The 27,290-nt window shown below is 43.0% G+C and overlaps 1 protein-coding gene across 1 annotated transcript; it reads left to right on the top strand.

Annotated features, from left to right (window-relative positions):
* Positions 1-472: 472 nt before the first annotated feature.
* Positions 473-26,753, top strand: arhgap32b (Rho GTPase activating protein 32b). Its single transcript, XM_053331832.1, has 13 exons — positions 473-547; positions 12,109-12,258; positions 15,495-15,597; positions 16,538-16,682; positions 17,292-17,374; positions 18,018-18,125; positions 19,816-19,961; positions 20,048-20,249; positions 20,640-20,785; positions 20,908-20,982; positions 21,083-21,919; positions 22,256-22,935; positions 24,165-26,753. The coding sequence occupies exons 1-13, from the start codon at positions 481-483 to the stop codon at positions 26,433-26,435; spliced, it is 5,013 nt and encodes a 1,670-aa protein (XP_053187807.1). The 5' UTR covers positions 473-480; the 3' UTR covers positions 26,436-26,753.
* Positions 26,754-27,290: the final 537 nt, after the last annotated feature.

Here is a 27,290-nt window from a genome sequence, read left to right as displayed (position 1 = left end):
ACTGTGACTCCTCTGCCTCAGCTTCCCCCTGCTCTGGCCTGCAGCCTGCTTCTTGGAGTCTCTTCCCCCCCTGTGCGTGTTGGTATACACACTTCCACCCCCCCCCCCCCCCCACCCGCCACCCACTTACCCCCTCCTTCACTCACTCACATACACACTCACACACATTTAAACTTGTAAAATCTGGATGATTGTAGTTAAAGTTAAATATTTACTTCTGTCATTAAGAGAACTATTTTTACAGATGTTGAGTTTTTATTGCAAGACATTTTTTTTAATACTGATTCACTAATTCTTTAGCGTCAATGTGTCGTTTCTATGCCAAAGCTTCTGACCCCACAGTCCCAAAATGCTTTGTTCTCTAACGTGAAGTGCTTCTCTCCCCTCTGCTGCTTCTCCCATGTCTCCATCCATCCATCCATCCATCCTTCCGTCTGTGTGTCGGTCCATCTGTCCATCGGGCTGCATGCAGACTTGGAGATGGAGAGTGTAATACAGGACAATGCATGGGTGGCCGACCCGCTAAACCACTACAGCCTAAGCTCAGGTAGACAAAAACCCCTTCAGTGTGCTGCCCTAACCAAAAACTACCTCCACACCTTCCCCACCCACCCCCACCCTAAGTGATGTGTTTGCACTGTGTGACTACAATAAGGACTAGTTTAAACGCCTGTCAGTAGCTTCAAATTGGGGGGAAAGTAGCTTCACTCTTCACACAGAGAAGTCTTTGGTATTGCACAACAAGAGGAGAGTCTTTCACAACCTAATAAACTGTCCCGTTTGTCACCTTAAACACATTTATTCCCATTGTCTTCACACTTAGTGGATCAATTAGCTCTTAGCCACATCTGGTTGTGCAGTTTACGTATGACACAGGATTGTAGAAATGGGTCTTTTTTTCCTGTGAGTGTGTTTGTGTGCATGTGTTAGAATTTTCTGTCATTTTATTTGCTTTAAATATGCTATAAGGAAAGGTCTGTGTGATGCGAATATATGCTAATGTTTCCCTTTAGGTTTGTTCTTATATTGCTGCATGTCTTTCAGGTTTGTCAGAGTAAATGTTTCAAGTTTTTCAATGAGATTCACCTGTAAAAGAAAACTGTATATAAAATAAGTTTTGCGATTAGATGTAACACCAACTCTGCTTCTCAAAGAGCTCTCTCAAAAGAGAACAATCTCATCCCTGCAGCTCCTCCTGTTCTTTTCTGTTTTGGCCCCTCAAGGTGAATGCAAATGTCTTCAGGGGTGAGCCAGGTTACTACAGCATTTCTCAAAGCGGCTGAATGTTCTCTGTGTCTGGACGAGGGCCAGCTGTGTTTGTGTGTGTCTGTTTGGTGGAAGCTGAAAGGCCGCGGCAGGGGTGCCGTGGCGCTAGGTCTCGACCGGCCTTGATTTATTTAATCCTTTTACAATGAGGGGGCCTGTAAACCCATCCATTGAGCGTTAAGCTTTGTTCTGCAACAGTAAGAATCTCTGTCTCCCTCTCCATGGCGACCGAAAGAGCACATTCCTGCAGGGAGCCACACAAGCGTCGGAAAAATAGGTTCGCTCTGCCTCGATCCAGTCCGCTCACCACTAACCTTTTTGCAGTTTCCCCAGTAAAAACGATGGAAATTGTTAACATGCTGCACTGCTCCAGTTAAAAAAAAAAAGGAGGCCAGGAGTTAGAAAAGTACTGCAGCACATGTGTGTTGCAGTGGAAGCTGTGAACAGAGTCTACTCTCTTCACAGTTAAAGCAAACTCTTTTGTTGACATCAATATGAGAATAAAAGTCTTCAGTCTTCTTTTTTACTCCCCAGACAGACCAATAGACCTACCACCAGTTACTGACCCAGATGTGGAGCCCACTCTCTCTCTCTCTCTGTCTCTGTCTCTCTCTCTCTCCCGCCCGCTCTCCTCAGTGCAGGCCTTCGTCATGTCTGGGGACCAGTGATTTGGGCAGCTGTGAGCGTATATGAGCCAGGACAGCTGCTTATGTGAGGGGGAGAGAGAAAGAAAGAGAGAGAGGGGAAGGGAAATGGGGAGAGAATGTGTGAGACAGAGCATGATTTGTCCTCCCCCGTTCCCGAGGATCTCAGATCATTTCCTGGTGCTCGGGCTCCGGGGCTGTGAAATCACGCAAAGCTCTCTTGTGGTAACGTGTTGCTCCAAAGCTTCAATAAGACACTGTTGCTTCACTGTAGGCCTCACCTTTGTTTTGGGGGGGGGGGGGGTTCACTTCAGACTGAGTCACTTTCTTACACCTTTGTCCTTGCAGTAAACTGCCCGCCAAACGCTTTCGAATGAATCTTTAATTGCATCACACAGAGCTACGTTGCATCATTATAGTGATGGATTGCTTCATTACTGAAACAAAACGCTCAGGTCCAACTGTGTTGTTGCAAAGCCGCAGAGCTTACAGGCATTTAAGCAGCAAGTAGGAATTCACTTTTTAAAGCCATGTTTATGTTTCAGACCACAGCGTTCTGCCTCTGTGCATTAAACTTGGCACCCAGCCGTACTTCCTCATTCTTCCCACATCCCAGCAGTGAGATAGATTATTCAAATCCACGCAGAACAGCAGCTGTAAGATAATTGAGCCTAACACGAGGCTCTCATGCTGTAATGTGGTATATATATATATATATATATGGCTCTACTTCCTGTATATGTGACTGATCCTGAGTGGACGCTTGTCACAAAGGTCAACTCCACCTGCTGTTTTACTGCCTCCTCCGTGTTCAGTGACAAGCCTCCCATTGTTTTAACAACAACACCAAAATCGCATTTATTACCACAGCCTTCAGAACATAAGTACACACGTTGAGTGCTGTTTATGAAGTGGGCAAACAATTTAGAGGAGGGAAAAGTCAAAACTGACAGTATCTTGTTTATTCAGCCTCACGCCATCTATTAGAGCACTTCCTCACAGTCAGGTCAGAGTGAAACAGTCAACAGGTTTCACTGCAGTATCAGAAGTTAATATGTCACCTTATTACTGGCCTGAAGGTAATAAGTGTAGGAGACATATAGTATGACCAGTGCTGACTTGTCTAAGTTGAATTTAGTTTGACTTTCTCGTGTTCCTGGAGGGTGATATTAGAGGAAGAACAGGTTATTAACATTACATATAGATGACATTTGAACAGTGGTGGAATATGTATTCTGATCCTTTAAATGAAGATGCCCTTTATTCTTGTTGGCTAAGAAACGTTCTGAAACTCATTGCGTGTGTCCTAGAAGTCTAACTCAATGTAAGTATTTAAAATCCTGTGTTGTTTACAGCCATGTTTACTGGCTTGCAGTGCCACCATTGCTGCCAGATTACAGCCTACTGTAGATCACTGGAGTAGTGTTACACTATTGGCAGGACTGTGTATCTCATCATGGTACATGTGCGTAGTGTCAAATAAGACGGGGACCAGCTCATTAAAAAACAGATGCTAGAATTCAGAGACTCCACCGTGTACTTTCAAGTTAAAGTACCTATAAAACTAAGTCCTGTATTCAGAATCCTATTGAAGTAAAAGTGCTGAAGTACTACCAGTAAAATGTACTTATAATACTGAAAAGTGGTAGTATGTTAGTATGTGGTATGTAAGTAAAATTTGGCTGTCATAGCTGCTGTACTTTAAAATATATCATATACAGTTAGTGGTTTAGCTCAGTGGTTCCCAGCTTGAAGTCAGGCCCCCTCAAAGGGTTAAAAGATAAATCTGCAGGGTCGTGAGATGAATAATTGGTTAGGAAATAAGGGGAGAAAAAGTTTTTTTGGGGGTGGGGAGACTTTGGACTCAATCTTTGCTTTTTTTTGATGAAATATTGGGTAATTATACCTCTTTGGGCCTCAAACTGTTATTTAAGTGAAAACATCTGACAAGTTTAGAGGGGGAAACTTTGGTTGAACTGCTAACAACTCAGCCATCTGAACTGTGACAAGAGGCCCCAAACATACTGCTTTAAAACAAGTCACAAGCCAAAAACAATGCCAAGCAAAAATGTTATAAACTGTAGAATCTGAAGCTGAATAATATTTATAACCTATAAGTGTAGCAGAATGAAAGAATACAGCACTGATGTATAACATAGCATCCAATGGAAATACTTAATTGAAGTGCTTTCAAATTGTGCTTAAGTACAGCACTTTAGTAAATGTACTTAGATACAGTCATCTATGGAACAAATAAGATTTCAGACATAAACACAGAATTATCTTAGGAAGGAGGCATGTAGGAACTTTCACATCAGCCCACACAAATGTCCATCTATGTGTAACTAGTTAAATGCATGTTGAGCTGAAATCACATGAAGTGGAAGAGACTAACTGCAGTCTTGTGATTCTGCACCAACAACAAATTAGTTTGACTTTATTTAGACGGGACATGTCTTCTTAGGGGCTAAGTTAGTTAAGGAATTAATAAGATAATGCTTCCAGGGGGGTTACGGGGGCCCCTCAGATGGGGAGAGGTAAGGTCGTCTTATATGTTGTTTAAGCCGGACTGAATCAATCTGTCAGTTGGAGGGTGTCAGCCTGGGGTCAGTCGGTCAGTAGGGAAAAGTTTGGGTTTGTTAGTCCGTCTTCTCCACTGACAGCAGACCAGCTGGAGCCTGAAAGGTTTTTTTTTAAATGTGTTTGACTTGATCAGTTCAGAGGACGTTGAAACTGAGAACATGACAGCAGCCGATGGGAGAGTTGGTCAAGAGGAAAGTAAATAAGTAGAGTAGAAGGTCATTTTAAAACCACTTCTACTCTCATTGTAACTATGAAAACAGTTTCTCTAATCCAGCCTCTCAGGTTTGTTTTGTTTGTCTGTTTTAACCTCGTATACAATCCATTCACATGAGTATATAATTAAAAATTCAAGAGTTATTAATATAATATAATACTGGAGGATTCTGACAGAGAATAAACTCAGTGGGGCTGCTTGTTAGGACTGTGTGTGTGTGTGTGTGTGTGTGCAGTTTGAAAGCATTTTCCAATGTGTTAAACCAGCAGTTTCCCGTGCTGCCTTCAAATGCTGTCAGAAATATTAGAATCAAGCACCTGAACAAGCCAGCAACACAATATGACTGTCAGGCAGGTATTTCCGGAAAGATTACAGAAACTTAATCGAAGACCACTAGTGCACACATCTTTAATACACATAGTATCCTCTTTTAAAACTGCAAAACAAAGGAGCTCCCAGCTGTTTAATCTTACATTTGTTACATGAGTCCATTTTGTTATAATTTCTTGATAGAAGTGCTCAAATGCAGAAAGGCTTTACAGCATTTACAGCTTCTTATCTTGGATATGGAGGCTTAGAGGAACTCTGTATGGTCTGTCTATGTGCAGACAAGCCACTAAGTACTTTGGTTTTAATCTCTTAACCTTGTGTCGTTTAGGGCGCCACCAATTCGTCACATTGACTTGATATAGAATCTGGGATAACAATTCCATTATTTCCCGGAGCACTTGAAAGCAGCATGAGTCGGGCTGTAAACCAATACGTTGAAACGGAGCTGAGAGTGTGTGCGTGTATGAGAGTGTGTGTTTGTGAATGTGTGTATGAGTGTGTGTGATAGTAGCTGACAGAGCAAAGAGGAAGGTCTGCGGCGCTCCTCTGCCCGCTGTGTCTAAACTTTAAACTTGAATTGTGTTCAACACTCTCGCTTCTCGTACATACATTCAAATTAGGGGTCGTCGATATTTTAAAGTCTTCGCGGTTAACGAAAGATAAGCGGATAGTTGCTCATTGGACCTTTTTTTCCACTTTTACATCCTGTCAGAAAGTCTCGTCATGGAGCGAAGGTAAGAAAATTGGTGCGAGTTGTTCGGAGGTTAAATTTAGTATCCACATATATGTATCCACTTTAATTAGGTAAATGTGTAAACTGTGTGACTGCTGTTGCATGTGTCGCGTTCATAAGAGTAAACAATGAGAGAGTGCAGTTTGACTGATGAAGGGTTTCCTGCGTCTTAAGGAAATATGGAAAATATTGCTCCTTCCCTTCATGACTCCTCATTTTTTCCAGCTCCTCTCTTCTTACGCGCATTTAGTAACTTAATATTGTGAATAATATTTCCCGCGAATGTCAGAAGCCGTTGAAGAGTAAGAACTTGAGAACATACAAAAACGAAATCCTGGGAATGTATTATTTGAATAAGACATTTATTTAGAGGAACAAGTTAAACATTCTAAGTGTGTGTGTTAAGCATCCTCATAAATATTTATCACTACCACTTTTTATTCACAGCCAATAAAAAGCATAAACTTTTCCATTACTGATATGTAAAACTTCTCATATTTGCCCAACTTATTTTATCATTTACATAATATGTGACTTTGGAGAAGTTTCACCTGTTTGCTGTTTATGGTAATGCTGCTGATATTTGTTGATCTTGAGTGGTTGTAGTTTTTTTTTTCAAGCACCATGTGGCATAATTATTGGGTGAGACCACACAGGGCTCAGCTGGCATCTTCCTTCTGTCCTCTCAAACCCCCCCCCCCCCCCCCCCCCCCCCCAAAAAAAAAAAAAAAGTCATGTTCACTGGTGCATTGAAAGATGGAACAATAAGGCCTTTTGCTCCAGCTATCATCGCACACTTAGGCTCTTATGTCCAAACAGAGGTCACTGTCACTCATGAGCAGCTTTTAACAGGCGGACACTGCTCTGTTGTTGACACAGTCTGAAAGGCCATCCAGAAACACCATCAGGGAGGTGGTTAGGACGCGTTGACGGGTGTAAACACAGTGTCCCCTGGTGTTCCGCTTAGTTTGACATGTAATGCAAACGTTATCTCTGGTAGTAGTGGCCTCTCTTTGGACAAATGTCCTTTCTTCAGTCACAGCAATCGAGAAAGCGATTCAAATGAAGGTGGCTGTGAAAGATAAGCCTCTCTGGAACAACTCACGCAAGTTAGTTTGTCATGATAAGTTATGGTGAAAGTTAAATCACTGAAAAACTCTTTATTTCTGCATTAATTGTTAACATTGTTGGAGATACTGTATATAACTTGGAACTTATGGCAGGAAAATTGGTTTTGAATGTCCCAACACTGTAGAAAAGGCATTTAACTAGTCTTCGGGTGCATACACCAATTACATTCCAGCCTCAGCCCTTGATCTCACAGCATGTGGGATTGTAGCATGCAGGATTTAATTATCATTGTCATAATGATTTTGTGAAGCTACCACAGTAAAAGGAAGGGGAGTTTGAATTTCCCGCTCGGCCGCCTACATGGGTGTGCGTGGCTGTGGAGTGTGGAGGAGGAGGGGGGGGGGGGGGGGTGCAGGTTGCGCTGGCTGTAGTGAAAAGGCTGAGCTGAGCTGTGATGGGAGCATTGTGAAGCCCCCAAGGAGCTGCGGTCACGCCTACTGGTGCTTGTGTATTCAGGGGGGCGGGGGGGGACTGACACGCACAGTAGCTGTATCAAATATCTCAGGTCAGAGTCTGCTGATTGGCTCTATGGTGTCACTGCTCTACTTTCGGAAGCAATGGCAACCTCGTGTTGCTATGAAGTTGGAATTTTCCTCCAATCTGCATCCTTTTGAAAAGCTCCTCGCTAATTGAAAGGAATGAGGCGGTGGGTTTGGGGTTGGAGCAGGGAGAAGACAGCATGATGTTTGCCATTACGTGTCTAATTGTTCCTGCTGTAATGTTTGGCCTCTTTTTTTCTCCTCGCCCCCTGCTCGCCTCTCTCGGTGGGGAAAAAGCCTCACCAGTCAGACAGGACTGCGACTGAAACCTGTCAGTGTTCGTCAGGCAATAAGAAGCCTTCACTGTGTTAAGCTTTGGATTTTATCTGCTATGTATGCAAATGTCAGGAATGAGCTGTTGGCTCTCATTTCCCTAACTGTGAGCATCTGGGCCTCCACCCCCTCCCAGAGTGTCACATGATAACAATAAATTCACCATCAGATTTGAGGATTTCGCAAATGTCCGGAAATATTTAACAAAAAAAACATGTTATCTCTGCTTTTAAAGGAGCAATCAACCAATTTGATAAATGAAGGTTACTGGTTAGGATTAGCCTTTGAACAGTTGTACAATGTGTTTTGTCAAAAGTGTAAAAACAAGCGTAAAGATGTCATAGTGTTATAACATCATTGGTGTTATCTCAACGTGGACTTACAATACATTTTAGACCTTGATTATTTAATTAGTTTATGGACCAAACAACTAATTGATTAATAGAAAAAAATATTCGACAGATGAATTGATAATGATAAAACTGTTAATTGCAGCACTATTTTGGAACAGTATACTTGGGTTCCAAACTGGTGGTGTGGTGTTTGATAGGCAGGCAGTAAGAGACTAATAAAAAGTGCTATCCACTTGCATTATGGGAAATGTAGTGTTTTTGGAGGTTGACCCATAATAGGGGGAAACATTCTTATCTTGTTCTCTTGCTTCTTCGATTTTAAGCACTCTTGTTTAAATGTGTCTTTTGTAAGACTTCCAACTTTGCGGGAGTGCAGAATTAAATCAGTGGAGTGCCTCCATAAGAACCTCCGAGCTATAAATCATGTAATAATGTGGCAGAAAGCAATTTTAAGGCTCCATCAGTCTTACTGTCCTTAAATGAAATGCATTTTACCCAGATGGATTTCGGCAGTGAGCATGTCAGAGGCAGTTTCAGTGCTGAGCAGGCTTGCTGCCCTTAGGCTGTCATCTGCCTGACAGTAAGCAGATGGGAGTCTCTGTCTGTCCTCTGGAGAGTCATGCTCACCATTGCACTCCTCTTCCTCACGTCTTACAGTGAGCTTGGGTTCCTAAATAAAAGCGACGTGTCAGTGTAAGCCACAACAGTTGCACAGTCAGCCCCACACACACACACACACACACACACACACACACACGATACTGAAGGACCTTTTTGATGCCTCAACAGTGAGTAAACAAAGCTGCCTCAGCGGTTTTGTGTGCGGGTACAGCAGCACAGAAGGAATTTCTCCCAGAGGGGTGAATTGTAGCTCCGCTTCTCTCTAAAAGGGAACGATGGGTCCTGTTTGCAGATGCTGGCTCAGAGGGCGGCTGTTGAATTGATTGAGCTGCTTCATAAAAACGGCAAGCAAAAGAGACTGAAGATTGAGAAGTTTGCTTCAGGCATCATTTACAAGGAAGAGGGAGTCAATTATAAAATAGTGTTAGGAAGGATTAGAGACACTAGTTTGTGTTTTGTTTTGAACTAGGGCTGCAACCACAAGTTATTTTTATTACAGATCAATCTGCTGATTTAGTTTCTCTATTGGTTAGTCTATATTAAAATGTCGGAATTTATTACTAATGTCTTCCTGAAGGCCAAGACGACACCACAAATTGTTTTGGTCTGCCAACAGATGAAAACTCTTAAGATATTCAGTTAACTATCAAAGACAAGACAAAGAAAAGCTGTAAATACTCACATTTCAGATGCCAGGACTGTGAAATAAAAGGCATTTCTCTTGAAAATGAGAAATCCGTAATCAAAATGATTTGTGATTATGTTTTGTTGTTCACTAATCAATTCATCAAATAAACATTGTAGATATGTTTTGAATATTGGCCAAAAGAATTTAACTTTAGTTAAAACTGACTGACAGAATAGATTAGAAGATCGTCTGCAAAGAAACATCTATCACACAGAGTAGAGTCACTTGTTTAACAATGAATAGCAATCTTATCCTAAACATTTTCTAAATTTCTTTGAGTTTAAAAGCACACATGAATACAAATTAACAAGTGGCACTGAACATACAGCAGTTAGTATCTCTTAAACATTTCTTCACGCTCTGTCACAGCATATATTGTTCTGCCAACACAAGAGAACCTGTTCAATTAATTCAGCTACAAAGTTACTTTCCCTTCCCATGAGCTCATTAGTTTTGCTCCGGTCTCAATGTTTGCATTCTAAATGTGCTCTATGGACTGTCAATTAAGTGTTCTGCACACAATTTATCTCCATGGTGTATATTTAGCATGCAAAACAGACAGCCTCTCATTAATTTTTACCTTATTGTCTCTGGGCAAGAGGGCCGTGTCTCACACAGTAGCTGCTTGATGCTTGTCTTTTTAATAACAGCATTCATCACAGCAGTATGGTTCATGATGCTGTCTCTTATATATTGTATATTTTCATCATAGTATCATCACTTTGGACAAATCATTGCTAAAAGAGCTGCGAATAAAGACACTGCCTTCACACTTTTATTGTATACTTGTTATCTTCCAAACCCACAGTGCAGCCTCTGCTTTCTTTAACTCAGCTTGTTTTGTTTCTGGAGATAGTCAGTGGCCTACTTTCTGCTGTTTTGCAATGGAAGCAGAGCTCAGCTTGGCAGAGCAAACAGCATCTCTCCAGAGATTACTTATTTATTTGACTGAATCCTAAAGTCTTTACTCTTTAAATTGCAACCTGTGCGTTTGTTTTGGTCTGAAGTCTGGAGCGGTTCAAACAAATATGATGTCAAATCTGCAAAACACACAAGAGAAGCGGAAGGGGTTGTGAGTTGTGACTGTATTTATAATCAGTTAAAAGAATGTGCCCTAGAATATAGATTCAAAAAACTGGTGCGACAGCAGTTTTTCCACTTCACCAGAGTACCTCAGACAGGAGATGCTGGTGTGATGATCACTCTCGTTTCAAAGATTTAGTGAAGTTCCAGATGCTGCGAGGCTGAAAGAACACAGTGGTTATAGATCACATAGGCAGTGGGTGTTTTTAATAGTCCTCAGTAATGAACCTTCAGCGAGTGTTCCTGGGTTTTTGTTTTTGTTGACTGAGCAAGATCGTCTGCTCTGTTTCAGTGTTTAAGATTTCAGTGGCGGGGACCACGTGGCCATTAGTGCTCCAGGTTCTTTTATTGGGTTTTCCAGATTGTGGAAGGATACTTGTGCTGTGGAAGATAGCAGAGTGAAGGAATAAGATGGGAGAGTTGTCGGTCAAAGTCGGCGTGAAGGGCAGGAGGATGTAAGTTCACTGAAGTGTCTACGGAGGATCAAAGAGAAACGACTAGAAGAAAGAGAAATCCTTTACTGAAGTAGTGACGGAAGCTGAGGGGCGGACAACAGACAGCTGCAAGAGAACAGAGAGGCATAAAAGATAAGATGGTCCACCTGGAAAATATCCTCTAATATCAGAAAGAGGTTTGTAGAATATGCATAAATATTGAACTTGGTACAGGTTTAACATATTGGAATAGTTTGTTTTCAACTCTGTGGTTAACCTAAATTTCCATAGAGCAGCACTATTTCTGTTTATGCAGTAACAGTCCAGAGTTTGGACACACCTTCCCATTCTTGTAAATGAGGAAGTGTGCCAAAACTTTTGACTGGTTTTGTATATCTCAACTGACATTTGATTGATTGACAGTAAGGCATCAGTGCACCTAGTGACATTTGATTGATTGACAGCAAGGTATCAGTACATCTACTGATGTTTGATTGATTGACAGGAAGATGTCAGTAGTCATTGTGTGAAAAAGACTTTAGCATGACTTATTCCATTTTTTATGATCACAAAATATTATAGCCTGTGTCTGTTAAACCAGGACTGATAGACAGCTGAAACTGGACTGAAAACTCAGTCAAAGGAAAATGTGTGTAATTTTCAGTGATGATTTTTTTCCCTTTTCTTTTTTGACCAAATGTGTAGAGTCGAGGCCAGCTTCATTGTTCCCCCCCTCCAAAAAAGCAAGACATTTTGATTCACTTGATAGCCTTTCCACATCTCTCTAAAGAGAAAACAACTGGTGTGTAGTTTAAGAGGCTTACGACCCTTTCCCAGACATAGTATCTGATTAATGCGGTTTGGGTTTTTTTTCTAAGTAGCTCTGCTCCCTTTTTTTGTCTTGTTTTGATGGGGAGCACAGGATACTGGTATTGGATGTGGAGGATTCTTTTGTAGTTGCCTGGGAGGTGGTATTTAAGAACGAAGCTTTCACTTCAAGGAAACTACACACGCATAAAGGAAGGGTTTGCATTAGAATGAAGCCGAAACGCACAAAGGGACAACCTTGAGCAGCTTGTTTGGGGTTTCATTCTAGTGCACGGACAGACCTTGTGTGAAAGCTGAGCCTGTGTCAAACCCACACTTACTGTGGAGTGTTGAACTGTTGTGCAAAGGGGACTAAGATGTGTCCTTCTTTCCTTCCCTCGTTCCTCAGTGTCTAAGAAGCACGGGAAGCTGATCACCTTCTTACGAACCTTCATGAAGTCCAGGCCCACCAAGCAGAAGCTGAAGCAGAGAGGCATCCTGAGGGAGAGGGTGTTCGGATGCGACCTGGGAGAACACCTCCTCAACTCAGGACATGATGGTAAGAAACCGTCACATGCAGACACACAGTTAGCATTTAGTGTTTACCAGCCTAATTTGGGTAATGACCAAGCAGCAACCTTTGGGGCTGAAAAATAAAGCGAACAAGGAAGTGCCAAAAACTGCAGTTCCCCTAATGGCCCTCAGGCTGGCTGTAAAAGTGAGTGAATCGCTATTAACCCCCCAAAAATTGCCCAACATTACAGCAGAAAAAAACATGTTTACAGTCTGGTACAAACAAACTCTGGTCTCTATAGCTAATATCCTATTGTATTTTTTATGTAACTCACCAATTTAAATTTTATTAAGGCTTAAGGTTATGCATACTTAATGGTGTGGCCACTTGAGTGGTATCACAGGCAGTTGGTTACATTGGTTAAATAACATAACAATGGCGTAAGCCCAGATTCACAGAGTGTAGCGTAGCCATTGCTATTTCAAGTGTTTTCAAGTCAATTAAGTTGCCTAAAAATAGGTGAGGTACAGGGTTTCTTGTAAGTACATTTTGTTTTAATACATTTTTTTTTTTATTATAGTGGAAATTAGCATTAGCATTTTCACAGCAACCATAGACTGTACATGCACCATGCCAACCAAGCTAGCAGCTAGTGTAAAGAAGATCAGCTCCATGATGGTCAGACCATATTAGCAATAGGCTTATATTAGAGACAGGCATATTTTCCTAATTTGTCCTGTTCCATCACTAAAGCAGACTTCCTCCATGTTTACCTTTCGTCTTATGAGTTCAGTGTGTCTATTTCCACAGCAACTATTATGAGTTAGAAGAGAAAATCAACACCAGTCACTTGTCTGTTCAGTAAATATGAAGCTATAATAAGCTATAGTAAATATACACCACACACTGTATGCAAACACCACCTGCACCTTTTGGTCTTAATTAAGATATTTGCTGCAGGCTCATTGATTGTGTGAGCGATCAGCAGCACAGCTTCTGGCCAGTGAGCTGATGTGGTGGTCTCAGTGACTGAGTGGAAAGATAATAGTGTCCTGATTACACTGTAACATCAGGTTGACGCAGCACAATGATGTTACTCATCTGTTGAGCCGTGATCAATAACTTAATTTCAGCTCATGTTGACACCAACTCGAAAATCTGTTTATTCAAGTTTATGGATCATATGTCGTGTCTGAACATGAGCGGTTCTCCTCTTCCTGGCACATTAGCTCACAGTTATCACACTGTGTCCATTAAACACCACTGGAGCGTTCTGCATCACAGCCACACATTCAAGAGTGAAGGAGTCAATCCTTGACCTGTGTAAATCCTGCCGTACCTTGACATGGAGAGATAAGCTATTCTGTCACACTTTGCTGGGTCAGACCATCAACTTTTTCTGACTGCAGCAGTGACTTGTAAGAAATGAAGTGGTACTGTGATCTTATGGAGCAAGAGAAACATTCAGACCCCCTCCAGACATGTTTTAGTTAAACAGAAATACTGTTTGGAATAATAACTTTTTTCTAATGAGATTTTCCTACAAAATAAAATTCAGTTAACCTTTTACTTAAAAGTTACTTCATCTAACTCATTGAGAAATCCAGAATCAGTAAAAATGTAAACATTGTTCATTTCAAAAGTTTAACTGCTGGACACAAGATGTCTCCTACTTATGTGTAAAGTCCATTCTCAGTGTTTCTGCACTGGAGGATTCAACTTTCCTCATCACACTTGTGTAAGTTTAATATTGGACTAGAATTGCCTTCTTGAACTAGATGATGATTTGTACCGAAACTCTCTGTGCCAAAAGGCTTTTTTCATTTCTTGCTGCACTTGAAGCGCCTGCAATCAATATTTTTTTATAATAACACTGTCTGAGCTGACAGTGTGTAATGTGTCGGCCGTGGCTCGTAGTGATGAACCTACAGAGAATTATCAGCAACTCTGCAGCTTTGCAAGCCAGCTCCGGCCCATTGTTTAGCTGTCCAGCTGCAACTTTCACTGTTTTGGTTCAGTCAGCATTCTCGTGGCTGTTTACTGTACACTACCTGCTCAGCACCAAACGGCAAACACACACATTTAGCTGTGGACCAGCTGGTGAACATAGTGGAGCATTTAGCAGCCAGATATTTCCCTCAAGAGTTTGTAAAGAGTAAAAACAGAGATAAAAGAGAATGAAAATTGGACTTGTGTTCAGCATGTGGATAGAAACACGGCTCCAAATGAATGATAATGTTTAATATCAACTTTAAAGATGATGATATGTCGTTGTTGTGTTGATTACTTGCTTCCACTGCAACAAGTCGCCATAATTTTTGAAGGTGTTTAAGCTTTCAAATCCATCAGAAAAATCAGTTGAAAGCAGCTGCTCTGATGTTGATGTTTTGACTAGAATTTTTAAGAGGATGACTTCTCGACATTCAAACATTATTGTGTATCTTTGTGATAAGAGAACTTGTAAGAAAGTCTTCCTACGTGAAGAACTTGGAGAGGATTTATCCGCCCTCGCAGCTCTCTGCTCTGCTGGTGAATGCCAACTAGTTTCCTCAAATCTCGCCTTGTTTTCTCTTTTGCTATGTGCGGAATCTATCTGAACAGCTGCTCCGGCGAATGTCCCACTCCCTGTCATCCTCTGAATGATGTGCGAGCTGTGGGAGGCCTGGGAACCTCCTTATACACATACACACAGTCCTTATCGCCCATATACACACTCTCTCACACACACACACACACACACACACACACACACACACACACACACACGGATAAATAACATGTCTGCATGATTCACGGTCTGCTGAGGGAGAATGAAGAAGCTCTGTGTGTTTTTCTGAGGTTTTTTTCTTTTGCCTGACCGTCTCTGAAGCCAGACGCAATGTGATTGTCTGCCTCACTCACAGACCTGCTATCTCACTATCTGCTTCACCCACAAAACTATGCTGATGTTGAGGAAAAAAAAGGTTAAAGGCCATGAAATATTTTAGAAACTCTTCAGGATATATTCGCCACTACTTTAGGAACAACATGAGTATGTTGAGGTACAGATTTCCCTCAGCTCAAGGGGCACAAGAAAGAAAGATCTCCTCGTTCAATATTCCCTCTTGTCCAAAAATCACCCTGAGCTCCAGCTCCGGCCGCACTGTACACACACTTCAAAAAATCAAAGCCGTCCCACTCTTGACCTCGCAGCACTCAGCGAAGACCAGACAAATATTGACTGAAAGAGATGTGTGATGTGATGACACACTGTTTCTTTTTCTCTCTCTCTCCGTCCACAGTTCCCCAGGTCCTTAAGAGCTGCACCGAGTTCATCGAGAAACACGGTGTGGTGGACGGCATCTACCGCCTCTCTGGAATCGCCTCAAATATCCAGAAACTGCGGTAGGTTACACACGCTGACCCCCAGATTACAGCTCAGAGGCAGCAGATATGATTGAAGTATTTATCAGAAGCTGCACTCTGGGTGCTTCTACAGAAATTCACTACAGCTCCCAAATCTCCTCTATATGTTATCAGCATTTAGATGATAAAAACATTAATTCTACCCAGGAGTATTGCATCTGTAAAAGCAAAAAAAAAAATCTAATGCCATACCAAGATAAGAACTTGTTCTTTAGTAATCTGAGCTTTAACAGCAGTTGAGGTCGTAAAAAGGCAACATACAGCATGTGTTGTAGAGTTATTGTGTTAGTTCTGCAGTGCTGAGAGCTGTATGAGGGTCATGCAGTGTTTACATGTAAATATATAGGATAGTGTGGGATAGGATAGGATAGGAATGTGCTTGTTTATGTGTAGAGGCCAACATGCAAGGGTTGAACTTTCCCCTGGGAATGACTGAGACATGTCCCTCTGTGTTCCACCTCTTCCTTAGTGTACACTTTTACTCTAATTTACTCACTAAAATGTCTCTAATTAGTGTCCTCTGTTTGTCCAGCCACTGCTCTTAATTGACCTCAATTATAAGTTTTTACACAGCAGTATGAAGCTTCATGCAGCAGCAGCACGTGCACACAGGACTTTTTTTTGCCTTGGGTTTTGCCTCAGGCGGATGCCCTTGCTCTCTGATTGGTGGAGCTTGTTGGGGGCTGTGTGCAGCCACATATAGGATGAGCACACATCACAGGAGACATGGCATTTGACTTTGTTAATGTGCAGCCTGATTATTATAAAATTGAATCGGTGTCATGTGTCACAGCAAACAATCAAATACAGCAAATAATTTTCCATCCATTAGACCTCAGCAGTTTTTAACTAATGTGTTATTCTTCAGTGTAAGTTAGAGTGTTGACTCTGTCTTTGACCTCTCTCTCTCTCTCATCAGGCACGAGTTTGACTCTGAGCAGATCCCCGACCTGACCAAAGATGTTTACATCCAGGACATCCACTGCGTTGGCTCGCTGTGCAAGCTCTACTTCAGAGAGCTGCCCAACCCCCTGCTCACCTACCAGCTCTACGAGAAATTCTCTGTAAGCAAAGCCCTGCCAAAGACTTCTCACACACCACTTTCTGACACCACGAGTCTGCTTACTTTGGTTTCAGTGCTTAATGATACTGAAACCAAAGTGCCTCAGAGACATTCCTTAATCCCAAAGGAAACTGATTGACTGTGACTGACAGCTCACTCATTTTCTAAATGTGTGCCTGATCTCTACAGAGAAGAAAAATGCTCAGATTTATCCATTGAAATTGATCAAATTTATCTTATAGTTATGATTCATAGACACCCTTAAAATAATAGCATTGTACTTGACACACCCTGTCATTACAATTGCAGCAAACCGCTTTCTGTGAAACTTGGAATAAAAACTCTCCAAGCACAACAGAGTCCCTGAAGATGAAGTAAATGTTAGCTGGTTGTTATGGCAGCTGGGGATAGGAGAAGGAGGAAGGGGGAGTGGGGGGGGGGAGTTGTGGCTTCAGACTGATGTACCGTCCGTGCTCCGTGTAGCAGTGTGGACCCGGCATGACAAGTAAATGAGTTTAATGGTGACACACTGCTACATTCCGCTATTTATCTCCCTCTCCCTATCTCAACGTCCCCCCCCCCCCCCCCCCTCTTGTTTTCACTCTTGAAGGAGGCTGTATCAGCAGCGACGGACGAAGAACGACTCATCAAAATCCATGATGTCATCCAGCAGCTTCCTCCACCGCATTACAGGTCAGAGTAGAGGCACACTGTCCCCCATTGGCAGAGCTAAGAACTGCCAGATTACAGATGTGCATTCACATAAATTTAATGGGTGTGTGTATGTGTGTGGCTGTCATATGCTACTTTTGTTGACATATCCCAGTTAATTGGGGAGAAAAGCTTTGTCTCTAATTGGGAAAAAGCTGATTCTTAGGTCAGTGGTGATGGTTGGAGTAGGTTAAGTCTCCAAGGAATGAATGTATGTCTATGTAATGGCCCCAAAAGTGATCGTGTGTGTGTGTGTGTGTGTGTGTGTGTGTGTGTGTGTGTGTGTGTGTGTGTGTGTGTGTGTGTGTGTGTGTGTGTGTGTGTGTGTGTGTGTGTGTGTGTGTGTGTGTGTTAGAGGTAAAATCAAGAGTTTTTCTAGTGCCACACTGTATTGAATGGAAGCATTTAACAGATCCCAGCTGTCCTCGGTGTCGCTGATGATGAACTGAATTTCCTGTCCTCTCTAAAAGCATACAAATGCAAATTTCTAAGTGACATCCCACAGGGAGTTGAGCACATAGTGAAATATTGATGCTCTGAAGAAAGTAGCTCGATCATTGCCATTAGTCTGCACATCACTAGTTGAAGCCAATTAAATCTGAATAAATGAATATTTGATTCACAGGACTCTGGAGTTCCTCATGAGACATCTCTCCCACCTGGCAGCGTACAGCTACATCACCAACATGCACAGCAAGAACCTGGCCATCGTTTGGGCTCCCAACCTGCTGAGGTGAGATGTCTTCCTCCAGTGTGAAATAGTTTTTTTTTCATTGTGGTGACAGCCTGATTGGATTAGATTTTTAAAGGAGCATTCTAGTGGTTTTTAGACAATAAGTCTAGTTTACAACTTACATCACCGCCAGTCATTTCTCAATTCAAATGATGCTGTCATTTCTATTGTTCTGAGTATTTTAGTACGCTGTCAGAATCAACTTACAGAGACTTGAAACTTGATCAGCATACCTAATGCGTCATAATGAAACACAAGTGTGCGCTGGTTTTCATTAAAGTTACTTCATTTTAGAGTTAATGTTAAAATGTCAGTGTGATCTGTGTGAATCCTTCGTGGTGGTGCACTCAGCACCCAGCGAGGATGCGAAATAGAGACACGAAGACGGAAGAGTTTAATACACCAAACAGGATGTTCTCCTTCAATGCAGTGTCAGTTTGGGGAGACGTCAACAACTCACGACACACAACGCCTTAGCTGTCAAATATGTAGAAATGAGAAAGTAACGGTTTAAACTCTAAGGTTTGCACTTAAAATTCATGTAGAATTCGTCAGCACTTTAAACTTGTTACTCAATTTATACATAGTAATAGATGAGAACTTAACGGTCCATTACTAAGGTTAGCTCATTCCTCTACATTGAACTTAGATGCACACTCATGGATGATCAGAGCTGGAGAGTCTGTATACTAGTTGGTAAAAAAAAAAGTAGCGAGCAAAATACAAAGTTGTGACATTTCCACCATAAAATTTCAGGCAGCAGATATGAAGATAACCGGCACTACTTATCAGTTTGAGTCAGAGTACACTGAGGAGGAAATGGTGCTGAGGTGAGCAGAGGGAGACAGGGAGGAGGGGACACAGCCACTACATGGTTGAATCAGCAGTACGCTGGAATAGACAGCAGCTGATGGTGTAGCTGGAACACACAGCAGACTGTGTGCATCCACAACAAAATGCTTTAGGACATTTTGGAGCTGCTGTGGGACGAGTTGGAATGTGGGTGCATCCCTCTCAGCGAGAGTATTTTCATGGTTTGCTTGAAGAGTCTGTCCAATTAGAATTACTTGTAGGCGGAACATCTGTCTTGCACACAGCAGGAATGTATATCTCCACCAGTTAAATCATAGTGTTTTGGTAGGTGAAGCACTGAATTTAAGGTGGGTGTCTCACCGAAAACATTTAATTTAATATATAGAAAATTCTACCAATCATTATAGAAGCTAAAATATTGTTGCTGCTTGTTAAGGGAAGCGTCTGGCAGTGACAGAATGTTTAATTATTTGGCTTAAACGTGTTAAAACCACTGGTAGGGTCCCTTAAATGATATTACGTAACGCGGTACATCTCAAGATAACTGTTATTATTTTCCCAGTTTGATGTATATGTATCAGAGGTTCTGTGGGCGTTTCTTTATAATCCATACATTAAGGATTTGTCAGACTTGAATCAGCAGTGATAATGGGCTCTGTGCAGCAGAAAGCACCGTGTCTCCTGCTTTAAATGACTCATTCAGCCTGAATGGAGGGATTTAAGCAGCTGTTTGTGGGAGGATGCTGATCAACAGAAAATGCTGGAAACGCATCTCAAAATAATTTACCACAGATTGTGTAACTTTAAATATGGATTCATGACAGAATGCATTAGTTTCAATACCGTGAGATTTTACACTTGTCCATTGTTGTCTCAGGTCTAAACAGATAGAATCTGCGTGCTTTAGCGGCACAGCAGCCTTCATGGAAGTCCGAATCCAGTCGGTGGTGGTGGAGTTCATTCTCAATCACGTGGACGTTCTCTTCAGCAGTAAACTCAGCTCACTAATACGAGAGGGAGCAGGTAAGCACACACATCACATAGATAAGTCTTCCTGCTGCCCGCTGTTGCTTCTACTTCTCAGTAATCGCTGCTCTCCACATTACCAGGTCACAACTCATTGTCACGACCCAAGTCCCTGCTGGTTTCATCGCCTTCCACCAAACTCCTGAGTCTGGAGGAGGCGCAGGCCAGGACCCAGGCTCAGATCAACTCTCCTGTCACTGAAGACAGCAAGTACATCGAGGTGGGCGAAGGTCCCGCCGCCCTGCAGGGGAAGTTCCACACGGTCATCGAGTTTCCCACTGAAAGGTTTGTTAACTCATTACCCTTTTATCATCTATTTGATTTAATTTGAAGGAGTGTATCCATGAGAGTGACACAAAGAAATTGGAATTTAGAGTCATAGATTGAGACAAAAACATTTATTTTACATTTTATTTTCAGTTGGAATTAAATGATAATGCTGGAGTGTGTCTCCCTCTGCTGGTTGATGTAAACACTGCAGCAGGTTGCTAACATCTCTCAGGCTGGACCCCAACTCACTCCAGTTTCACATAGAGGCAGATATCTTAAAAAGAATGATTGGACACAGAAATTCAAATATATTAATGTGGCTGATCGTTTTGTCTGTTATCTCTAAGGATTTATCATTGAGATTTTCATGTAAATTAGTCAACCTAAATGTTCCTTGCCTCACAGGAAAAGGCCTCCTATTAAATCCAAGAAGTCTCCTGTGGGTAGTTGGCGTTCCTTCTTCAACCTGGGCAAGTCTTCCTCCATGTCCAAGCGGAAGCTGCACCGCAACCCCAGTGAGCCCAATGAACTGAAGGCCATGGCTCTAGCTGGTGAGTCCTTCCTCCCCAACAGGAGGGAAACCTGTTTGTATTTCAGCCAACTTAAAACTGCTTGATGGGGAAAACATGTTTTGACTGTACAACTCTGAAGGCTGGTACCTGTTATGTTTCAGGAGGCAGAGGGGATACAGCAACATTAAGATCTGCCAAAAGTGAAGAGTCATTGAGTTCTCTGCACAATGTTGAAGGTATCAGTCTATTATAAATGCTCTTTTTACAGTGTATCCTACTCTCATACAAAGTGCCTTTTAAAAAAACACTTTCTGATCATATTCTTTTCCTCTTCAGGAGAATCCAAAGTGTACCGTCCTCGGCGGCCGCGCTCCAGCAGCGACGCCCTGTCGGCCTCCTTCAACGGTGAGCTGCTGGACAGCCGGCAGCACTGCAACTCCTATGATAACCTGAACGCCACAGAGGACAGCGACGCGGACGACGGGCCCATCTGTGTGCCTGCTCTCATCTCACCTCCCCGCTCAGCAGGTGAAGATGTGGACCTCAGCCCGCCAGACATCGGCATGGCCTCCTTGGACTTTGACCCTATGTCTTTCCAGTGCAGCCTCCCAGACACCTCCTACGCCTTCCCGTTAGATGACTCACCGGCAGGGGCCGAGGGCTCCACGTTAAAGAGGAGCCCCGGCAGCATCTGTGGCAAGACCAACGGTGCCGACTTCATCTCTGCTTCCTTCCTGGGCAACTTGACCTCCTCCATGTTGTCCACTGACTTCAGCCCGGCTGTCAGAGAGAGGATGGAAAACAAGAGGCTGACCACCTCCTATTCTTACACTGATAAACCCACACAGGCTGTGTCACCTATTAAATGTGGAAAGGCCACTAGTTTGACACCATTTGCCACCTCAGACTTTTTCCCCACAGAGATGCCTGACAGGAATACAGCTGGACAGGCTGTCCCCCCTAAACCATTATCTCCTCCATCACGACCAAAGGACTCTCCTCCCCTGATGGGCAGCGTGCTGTTGAAGTCGGCCGAGCCATCGCTAAGTGAAGCTTTTCAAATGGAGCTGCACACTAAGCTGGCAGCCTCTGACAGCGTGGACAGTCGAGAACTGAAGGGAGAGGACAGTGTGGAGCAGGCGGGAGCAGAAAGCAGCAGCCAAGAGCACCTAGGTAAGGAGCAGAGAGTGATCTTTTTAAAGTTCAGTTTTTGTTTCTGACTGTTTTGTTTAAACTGTGTAGATTGAAAAGGTTATTTGTTTTACAAAAGACTTATATTATAAATCATGTTATAAATGACTGAAATGCTTTTTTTCCTATAGGTTTAGTTTCCCAGGTTTGCATGGATTTCATTTTATATAAATCTTTTCCTATAATGTCCAAGCACCACACTTAACTTTTCCCTTCTTTCCTACTCTTCAAGCACCTTAAACCTGCCTGCTGCCGTCATTTCTCTCACTTCTTCATTCTTCATACTATAGATCCCTTGTGTTTTTGTGTCCCTGCTAGGAGTTGTAGCTCCGGACTCTTCAAAGGACCTCACCCTTCGTTCCCTCAGCTCATCAGCTGACTCTTCCGCCCCTCCTCCTCCCCCTCCTAAAAACGCTGCCCGCATGTTGGCCCTGGCCCTCGCTGAGTCTGCCCAGCAGGTCTCCATACAGTCTCATTCTCGGTCCTCTGAGCCCCCGACACCAGTGTCCCCTCTGCAGCCACAGGAGGCCTTTGACTTTCAGGACCTGCCGGGACTTCCGCTGATCCCGCATTTCCAGGTTTTCTCAGAGGAGGAGGGAGCTGGTAGAGGAAGTTCCCCACCACCAAACATCACTGTTCCAACCAACACCACAGCCTCATCTTATCCCTCTACTTCCAGTCCTCCAATCAGACAGCAGCATTTAGAGTTAACCAGCATGATTACCAAACCATCAGAAAGTGCCAAGTCCTCTACATCTCCACCTGGAACACAGCCAGAAACAGATTTCTCCCCACCAGGCAGCCCACTTTACAAGTGCACCCCCCTCTCCAGTTCAACCAGCCTGGTTTCTCCAACCAGGAAGAGTCCAGACAGGCAGCAGCCTGTTACAGGACAGGTTCCAGTCCGTACCAGCTCAACCAGTAGCACTCCAGCCACCACCCCCAGCAGCAGCAGCTGCAAAGACTCTGTAGTCTTATCACCACAGTCTGTCCCTGAGGTGAGTGTCATATCACTTTAATATGAATTTAGACAGTTATGAATTATTCAGGGTCATTGTGTTCAGTTATTGTGCTGCAGTATACATGATCCCAATTTATTAATAATTCATATGATAACATGAATGACACATGCAATACAGTATATCTCTGGGTTAGTGATGCTGGTTTAATGATAAGGAATGATCTGCATTCTTTCATCAAAGTAATGTAACTGTCACTGCCAGGGTGATATGACTACATAGCGCTATAATATCTATATCTGTGTGCATCTTCCCTGCACTCTGCACTGTATGACATTTTCACATTTTGATATTTTGTTTGGATTTGTTTTTTGCTTTCTTTTTGTGGATGTTTTTTAGTATTGAAGGAACATAAACATTTGATTCAGGATTGAGTTTCTTCCATATCTTAATATAGGAACACACGTGATGCACTTTGCCAAGCATTTAAAGTTTAAACATAGTCACAAAACAGCCAAACAATCATCAGACGACATTATTTTTCTCACAGAAGTCCAGACCCAAGGATGGTAAGCCATTAGATGTAAAAAATAATTTAGATGACCATGAAAAAACTACAGAGCAGCTTCACCATGTTCAACCAAAAAAAGCAACTGAATATCAATAAAGTGAAGAATGAACCTACTTCCACCTCCCAGGCATCAAAGTGATTCAACAATCCAAGAATAACAAACCAAGCATATTGCATTCTTTGTGCAGTTTTTTGAAGCAGAGTGATAGAAAGATGAGTAACCGTAAGAGTAAGCTGTTTCACCCCAACAGCTGTAGTATTATATATAGTATGTGAAGGTAACTCATACCACTGCCACCTTACTATTAATAAAAAAAACCTCACCTGTTCTTGAGCTTTTAAAAAGCTGCTGTGTTGCCAACTGTGAAAAAGCAGAGTTTGGCTAAAATTTGCACTATAAGCTCCTTGGATGTTTTATAGAGAAAAATCAGCTAAATTTCACCTGTAATAGTCCTGCAATAAGCACAATACAGTCCGAAAGTTTTGGAATACTGATTAGATTAGATTAGATTAGATACCCAGGTAAAACAGTGTTACATGTTTGGACATGTTTTTCCCTGTGATTAAATTGAGCCACAAGAGATTAAAACTCTTTTTTGTTTTGGGAGTGTCAGGTGTTCATAATAATTTCTTGTCCCACTGCAGCAACTCTCAAAGTCCCTCAGTAAATAATGCTGTTTATTTGTGTTTTTCTCAGGTCAAAGCAGAGGAGACCGCACCACCCCCATTCTTTCCAAAACCATCAGAACAGCAGCCACCCACAGCTCAGAAGCCCAAAAAGCAGTCCGTGTCTCTGCCCCAGCATCAAACACAAACGCAGCAGACTCAGCAGAACCAGGCTCAGACCCAACTTCATCTTCCAGCACAGCCTCAACCTCACCCGCAGTCACAGCCTCACATGCAATCTCAGACACAAACCCAACCCCAACCTCATCCACCCTCAAAGGCCAGCGCAAGAGTGGCCCCCACCTCCGCTGAGCCCGCTGAGAAGCCTTGGGAGGCCATAAAGCCAGTACAGCCCTGCACAGAGTCTGCAAAATACCACGACTCCTACGGTTCCCTCCCTCCTGCCCCTCCTGTCCGCACCATCGAGAGCAAACTAGCCACAGCAGCACTCAGCCAAAGTGAAGCCTCCTACCACATCCTGGCTGAGGGCCCTGCGCCCGGCCATATGGAGGATGCCCTGCCTCACCATCCTCTTTCACCTCGTAAGTCCTCCACGCACCAGCCACAGCCAGCCTACCTGTACCACACTAAAGGAGAACCGGTCTTAATCGAACCTCCAGGAGCTGCATACTACCACCAGAGGCCTGTTCCCCTGGTCCAACAATCCATTCCACACCACTATCGACCTGACAGCGTCCCCCCACACCTCTCCTACGTGTCAAAGTCTGAGCCTCAGATACCTTACAGTGCCCGAGTAGACAACAGATACAGCACTTTAGGCCCCAGGTCCTACCACCACTCTATAAAGTCCAGAGGTAACCCCCGCAGTGTGTACGTGACTCCAGGGCCGGGGCATCCAGGTTACAGTCATGACAGAACCCACGGCTACCCCACCATCCGCAGAGTGCACTCACTCCATGTTCCTTCCACTATCCGCTCAGTGCCCATCCAAAGGACTGAAGTTCCTCCAGACGACGAAATGTTCTTTTACCACCGACCGGTGTTTCAGTGCAAAGCCTACCAGCAACCTCCGCAGCAGTCCTCACAAGGCACCGACTACCATGTCACCCAGCTGCAGCCTTACTTTGAGAATGGACGTGTGCAGTATCGCTATAGTCCCTACTCTGGTTCTAGCCCTTTAGAGGCGCCTTTCTATGACATTGACCCTTACGGCACGGTCAGAGTCCGGCACGTCCACTCCTACAGCAGAGGAGATGCGGGAGCTGTTGCTGGGCGGCCGGGTGGAAAGGCGACTGGGTACCATTACCTCAGTCGCCACGTTCTCCCACCTGGGAAGGAGCACAGCTTCGTGAGCAGGGACATGCCCCCCAGTCACGGATCCAAGGAAGCCGCTGCTTACCTGGCCTGGGACCCCGAGGAGTCCGAAAGGCTCCGTATGCACTCCATCCGCAGGGAGAGCAGGGCCAGACAGAAGATTAAAGGCCCCGTCCTGTCACAGTATGACAACGTAGGCCTGTTTGCACCAGCAGATATATCAGGCTATGAAACCCTGCACCTGCGCAGTAAATCTGACCCAGGTAAAGCTGTGCTGGTTGCAGCCGATAGCAAAGATGGGCGCTACCTTCCCAGACACATGGTGTCAGACCCTGACGTCCTCATGTACATGGAGACTGACAAGCACGTCCAGAGCAGTCCAATGGGAGACAAGTCGGACGGGCTTGCCAAGCAAAGTGGCTCCAAGAAATGTCAATCCTCTCACTCCCTTCCTGCTACTCTGAGCCACGGTCTCTCACATCAGCAGGAGAGCAGCCGACACGAGGCCAAGCACGAGACTGGAGAAGAGAAACTCTGTGGAGACAGCAGCAGGTCCAAACACTGGCAGCATGAGCACCCCAACAAGAGGAACTTCCAACCGCGTTACGAGTGCCCTGATCCTGACCACCACCAGAGTAAGGGTAAAACATCAAGTAGCTACCACAGTACAGACGACCAGCCGTCAGCTCCCAGGGAACAACTCGCCCGCTCCAAACCAGAGCGCTCACACAGCGTCCGGGAGCAGCAGCACTACAGCCAGAGCAAAGCCGACCTGGACAGAGACTACTCATATCAGCAACACGGCAGTAAAACGGTGCAGTCCCACTACGACAACTTGGACGATTACCACCCAGTACCTCAGCCTCAGGCCCCTGTTCAAAAACGTGGAGGTTCCAGCACCTACCCCGCCCCAGGATTCACAGTCAGCCACAACAACAGAGCGTACTCCACAGCACTGGGCCAGGGAGCCTATATCCAGACTGACCTGGCCATCCAGAGGCCAGAGACAGAGATTCGTACAGAATGAAGCATTTAGGTGGGGGAATGTGTTAAATTATCTTTAGCTGTGTTGAAGAAAGACTCTAATGAGCTACGGTTGAGCAGCCTCTGCAGGACAGTGGACTGTCATATAATCAATATTTTTGCTCCTCTGTATTTTTAATGAATTGTAAAGAAAATTGTAAGACTTTTTACAGAAAGTCCTGAATGTACCTGAAGTTATTGTCCAAGCGGTCATATTGCTGTGATTGACTGAGACAGTAGCCAGTCATAAATGTATATGATATGAAAGACATAAAGGTACTTTTAACAGGAACTTCAAAAATGTAAAGTGTGTATATATATATATATATATATATATATATATATATATATATATATATATATATATATATATATATATATATATGTATATGTATATGTATATGTATATATGTATATGTATATGTATATGTATGTATATATATATATGTGTATATGTATATGTATATGTATGTATATATATATATATATATGTATATGTATATGTATATGTATATATGTATATGTATATGTATATGTATGTATATATATATATGTGTATATGTATATGTATATGTATGTATATATATATATATATATGTATATGTATATGTATATGTATGTATGTATATATATATATATATATACATACATATATATTTATATATACACATACATATATGAATAGAATCACTAGTAAAAAGGGATTTTTAGTTGTATTTTGTTTTTTTAGGTGTGGCGCTGGGTATGAGCTTCAACTGGGATTAAGGTTTGCATTTTAGAAATGCATGCATTCTCTATCTCTTACAGAACAGTTCTGTGTACTTCACTGTTCATTGCGTTCTTTCTGGATGTTACAGCA

The sequence above is a fragment of the Scomber japonicus genome, chromosome 13 (assembly GCF_027409825.1).
Source record: "Scomber japonicus isolate fScoJap1 chromosome 13, fScoJap1.pri, whole genome shotgun sequence".
In the NCBI taxonomy this organism is placed as follows: domain Eukaryota; kingdom Metazoa; phylum Chordata; class Actinopteri; order Scombriformes; family Scombridae; genus Scomber; species Scomber japonicus.
This window is presented reverse-complemented; position numbering and strand designations above follow the sequence as displayed.

What these genes read in the sequence shown, in the direction of transcription:
- arhgap32b (XM_053331832.1), top strand. Translation starts at nt 481, where the DNA reads ATGGAGAGTGTAATACAGGACAATGCATGGGTGGCCGACCCGCTAAAC. An exon ending in CCTCAACTCAGGACATGATG is followed by an intron (nt 12,259 to 15,494) that starts GTAAGAAACCGT and finishes CTCCGTCCACAG; the next exon opens with TTCCCCAGGTCCTTAAGAGC. An exon ending in CTTCCTCCACCGCATTACAG is followed by an intron (nt 17,375 to 18,017) that starts GTCAGAGTAGAG and finishes TTTGATTCACAG; the next exon opens with GACTCTGGAGTTCCTCATGA.